The 4,755-nt window shown below is 51.2% G+C and overlaps 1 protein-coding gene across 1 annotated transcript; it reads left to right on the forward strand.

The window, feature by feature from the left end:
* The first annotated feature begins 1,437 nt into the window (after positions 1-1,437).
* Positions 1,438-3,564, forward strand: LOC126163616 (J domain-containing protein-like). The gene is made up of 2 exons (XM_049920182.1): positions 1,438-1,641; positions 3,066-3,564. Exons 1-2 carry the CDS (start codon positions 1,535-1,537, stop codon positions 3,478-3,480), a joined length of 522 nt encoding a protein of 173 aa, XP_049776139.1. The 5' UTR covers positions 1,438-1,534; the 3' UTR covers positions 3,481-3,564.
* The last annotated feature ends 1,191 nt before the right edge of the window (positions 3,565-4,755 follow it).

Here is a 4,755-nt window from a genome sequence, read left to right on the forward strand (position 1 = left end):
GGCGTTTGCAAGACAACAACCATCTGCACGAACAGATCGACGACGTTTTCAGCAGCATGGACTACCAGCTCGGAGACCATGGCTGCGGTTACCCTTGACGCTGCATCACAGACAGAAGCGCCTGCAATGTTGTACTCAACGACGAACCTGGGTGTACGACTGGAAAAACGTCATTTTTTTCGGATGAATCCAGGTCCAGCATCATGATGGTCGCATCCGTGTTTGGCAACATCGCGGTGAACGCACATTGGAATCGTGTATTCGTCGTCGCCATACTGGCGCATCACCCGGCGTGATGGTATGGGGTGCCATTGGTTACACGTCTCGGTCACCTCTTGTTCGCACTGACGGCACTGTGAACAGTGGACGTTACATTTCAGATGTGTTACGACCCGTGGCTCTAGCCTTCATGCGATCCCTGCGAAATCCTACGTTTCAGCAGGATAATGCACGACCGCATGTTGCAGGTCCTGTACGGGCCTTTCTGGATACAGAAAATGTTCAACTGCTGCCCTGGCCAGCACATTCTCGGAGATCTCTCACCAATTGAAAACGTCTGGTCAACGGTGGTCGAGCAACTGGCTCGTCACAATACGCCAGTCACTACTCTTGATGAACTGTGGTATCGTCTTGAAGCTGGATTGGCAGCTGTACCTGTACACGCCATCCAAGCTCTGTTTTACTCAATGCCCAGGCGTATCAAGGCCGTTATTACGGCCAGAGGTGGTTGTTCTCGGTACTGATTTCTCAGGATCTATGCACCCAAACTGCGTGAAAATGTAATGACATGTCAGTTCTAGTATAATATATCTGTCCAATGAATACCCGTTTGTCATCTCCATTTCTTCTTGGTGTAGCAATTTTAATCGCCAGTAGTGTAGCTGAAATCTAGATTTTCCGTAATAAAAAGATTTCGCGATCGATTACAGTTCTGTTCTGCATTGTCTACTATAACTAAGTCTACAGCTGACATTGTGAGGAAGGGGACAGTGGGAAGAGGACAAAAATTTGGCGCAAGGACCCATGAGTGATTATACGGTGCACGAGCTGCTACTTAATTGGATCGATTTTTGCTTCTGCAAATGTCGACCCACCACTACAGTCTCCATCGGTACCTCTGACATCACTTGTAGTGGCACAGAATGGAATGGCCGAGTGTTTCGCTGTGCAGGTGGAAGATAAAGGCAGCTGGTGGTACAAGTAATCTATCGGCTTCCGAGTTAGACGGGCGCTGAAATTGCCGATCCACAGGAGGCGGGCGGCGGCAGAAGTGTGCCATGAATCTCAGGCCGGAACGGGTTGGCGAAGATGGGCCGGTGTCAGCGCCGGCCGCAGTAGCCCAGCGGTTCTAGGCGCTTCAGTCAGGAACCGCGCGACCGCTGCGGTAGCAGGTTCGAATCCTGTCTCGGGCATGGACGTGTGTGATGTCGGGGCAGAACCGCTAGTAAGCGCGGCGGTATATCCACGGCTGCCCGATAACAGTGCAAGGAAGTCGAGCGCCAAACACAGGCGGAAAACAAGAGAACACTTCAAGATGAGCGCCATAGACAGCATTCTCAATTACACCCGCAAAGAGGAGGAGGATTTCTACGCGCTGCTCGGTTGCGACGAGAATTCCACAACAGAACAGATTGTCGCTGAATACACTCCTGGAAATGGAAAAAAGAACACATTGACACCGGTGTGTCAGACCCACCATACTTGCTCCGGGCACTGCGAGAGGGCTGTACAAGCAATGATCACACGCACGGCACAGCGGACACACCAGGAACCGCGGTGTTGGCCGTCGAATGGCGCTAGCTGCGCAGCATTTGTGCACCGCCGCCGTCAATGTCAGCCAGTTTGCCGTGGCATACGGAGCTCCATCGCAGTCTTTAACACTGGAAGCATGCCGCGACAGCGTGGACGTGAACCGTATGTGCAGTTGACGGACTTTGAGCGAGGGCGTATAGTGGGCAGGCGGGAGGCCGGGTGGACGTACCGCCGAATTGCTCAACACGTGGGGCGTGAGGTCTCCACAGTACATCGATGTTGTCGCCAGTGGTCGGCGGAAGGTGCACGTGCCCGTCGACCTGGGACCGGACCGCAGCGACGCACGGATGCACGCCAAGACCGTAGGATCCTACGCAGTGCCGTAGGGGACCGCACCGCCACTTCCCAGCAAATTAGGGACACTGTTGCTCCTGGGGTATCGGCGAGGACCATTCGCAGCCGTCTCCATGAAGCTGGGCTACGGTCCCGCACACGGTTAGGCCGTCTTCCGCTCACGCCCCAACATCGTGCAGCCCGCCTCCAGTGGTGTCGCGACAGGCGTGAATGGAGGGACGAATGGAGACGTGTCGTCTTCAGCGATGAGAGTCGCTTTTGCTTTGGTGCCAATGATGGTCGTATGCGTGTTTGGCGCCGTGCAGGTGAGCGCCACAATCAGGACTGCATACGACCGAGGCACACAGGGCCAACACCCGGCATCATGGTGTGGGGAGCGATCTCCTACACTGGCCGTACACCACTGGTGATCGTCGAGGGGACACTGAATAGTGCACGGTACATCCAAACCGTCATCGAACCCATCGTTCTACCATTCCTAGACCGGCAAGGGAACTTGCTGTTCCAACAGGACAATGCACGTCCGCATGTATCCCGTGCCACCCAACGTGCTCTAGAAGGTGTAAGTCAACTACCCTGGCCAGCAAGATCTCCGGATCTGTCCCCCATTGAGTATGTTTGGGACTGGATGAAGCGTCGTCTCACGCGGTCTGCACGTCCGGCACGAACGCTGGTCCAACTGAGGCGCCAGGTGGAAATGGCATGGCAAGCCGTTCCACAGGACTACATCCAGCATCTCTACGATCGTCTCCATGGGAGAATAGCAGCCTGCATTGCTGCGAAAGGTGGATATACACTGTACTAGTGCCGACATTGTGCACGCTCTGTTGCCTGTGTCTATGTGCCTGTGGTTCTGTCAGTGTGATCATGTGATGTATCTGACCCCAGGAATGTGTCAATAAAGTTTCCCCTTCCTGGGACAATGAATTCACGGTGTTCTTATTTCAATTTCTAGGAGTGTACAAGGTCAGAGCTGTTCAGTACCACCCGGACAAGAATGAGGGCGACAAAGAAGCCGAAGCGAAGTTTCAGCAGTTGCAGGAAGCAAAGGAAGTCCTTTGTGACCCCGAGAAAAGAAGCAACTACGACAAGTGGCGCAATAGTGGCATTGCCATCAGCTACAAGCAATGGGTTGGAATGAAGGAACACGTTCATTCGTCAATGCACTGGACCACCCTGAAGACGAAAGATAGGATGCTGCCTGAAACTGCAGGTGAAGGTGGCAGCACAAGTGCCTCAGGGAGTGCCCCCCAGGCACGCCGCCGGGGTTCAGAGGGAGTTGCAAATATACACTGGGGTGCTCGCGGCACTGTCAACTGGAAATCTGACGCTTCTAGTGAAGTTGTCAGCAAGTTCCGCAACTATGAAATTTAGACTGCTTTGCTATTGTAACTAATTTCCTGTTTGTGTCACAACCTGTAGAGAACTACATTCCATGGGTGTGATGCCGTCTCTGTGCTGTACCATACTTTAGACAATCTGCATGCTGTCTGTAATATTTCTGATATTTTCACACAGCAAGAAGTATTTCAATTGTCTTCCTTGTAACTCTACAATCTTACACATCGCAATTTTTGTTTCCTATAATATATTTTATATATTTGATGTCTGGACGTGTGTTCTAGGGGACTGATGACCTCAGAAGTTCAGTCCCCTAGTGCTCAGAGCCATTTGAACCATTTTTTTTACTCAGCCGCGCGGTTGTCGGCAGTGTTACCAAAGGTGGAACATCAACCGGCGGCGGAAGAGTAGCGCCATCGGACCATAGAGGCTCCGGGCTGAGTACGTTATGTGGGATCCCCGCACTCCAACCGCGTGCTGATACTGTCGACGCCGTAGAGCTGCTACTGCCACAGCTCTCGCAGTGGAGTTGGGACACGACGCGCGATGACGTAGGTCCCCGTTGGTGAACGGCAGACAGGAATGCGAAGCCGTACGATGGATGCTTCTTCTGATTTAAGATTGAAGATTTATGCAGTAGCTGTTAAATCTTATCTCATCCGCATCGTACTCACCGCCAATTGCGAGGAAACATTGTGATTATCAGTCTTCTCGTACGTTGTTGGCTCGTTGCTGTGGAGTTGTTGAACCTGTATGAAGCGAGATCCACAGATACTCTTTGATCACGTCTGAGTGAACCTACGCCGTAATGTTAAAAAAAAGTCCAAAAGTTCTCTTTTCACTTAATGAAGTAGGTATTTTGATATTCAGATTAAATTGTCCCTGCTGAACAGTCGTTGGTTAAGTATCACCGATTAAATCTCTTAATAAATTACTCCGCGCTTGATATTTCACTTGGAACGAACAGTTTATTGTTCCTTGGCCACTAAATGCTTTATAACTTTCGCACCACACGCACACGCAGTTGGTTGGTAAAGTCATTTCTATTGAAATCAAGTTTCTTGACAATTACAACTTGACTCTTCAGCGTAATTGTATTATCTTCGTGAAGTGGCGTAATTGTGTCCTACTCGAGACTAATTGAGGGTAGTGGTTCAAATGGTTCAAATGGCTCTGAGCACTATGGGACTCAACTTCTGAGGTCATAAGTCCCCTAGAACTTAGAACTACTTAAACCTAACTAACCTAAGGACAGCACACAACACCCAGCCATCACGAGGCAGAGAAAATCCCTGACCCCGCCGGGAA

Source organism: Schistocerca cancellata, chromosome 1, assembly GCF_023864275.1.
Source record: "Schistocerca cancellata isolate TAMUIC-IGC-003103 chromosome 1, iqSchCanc2.1, whole genome shotgun sequence".
Taxonomy (NCBI): Eukaryota; Metazoa; Arthropoda; class Insecta; order Orthoptera; family Acrididae; genus Schistocerca; species Schistocerca cancellata.

Coding starts and splice junctions, on each gene's coding strand:
- LOC126163616 (XM_049920182.1), top strand. CDS start 1,535: ATGAGCGCCATAGACAGCATTCTCAATTACACCCGCAAAGAGGAGGAG. Junction 1,642..3,065: donor ACAGAACAGATTGTCGCTGA/ATACACTCCTGG, acceptor ATTTCTAGGAGT/GTACAAGGTCAGAGCTGTTC.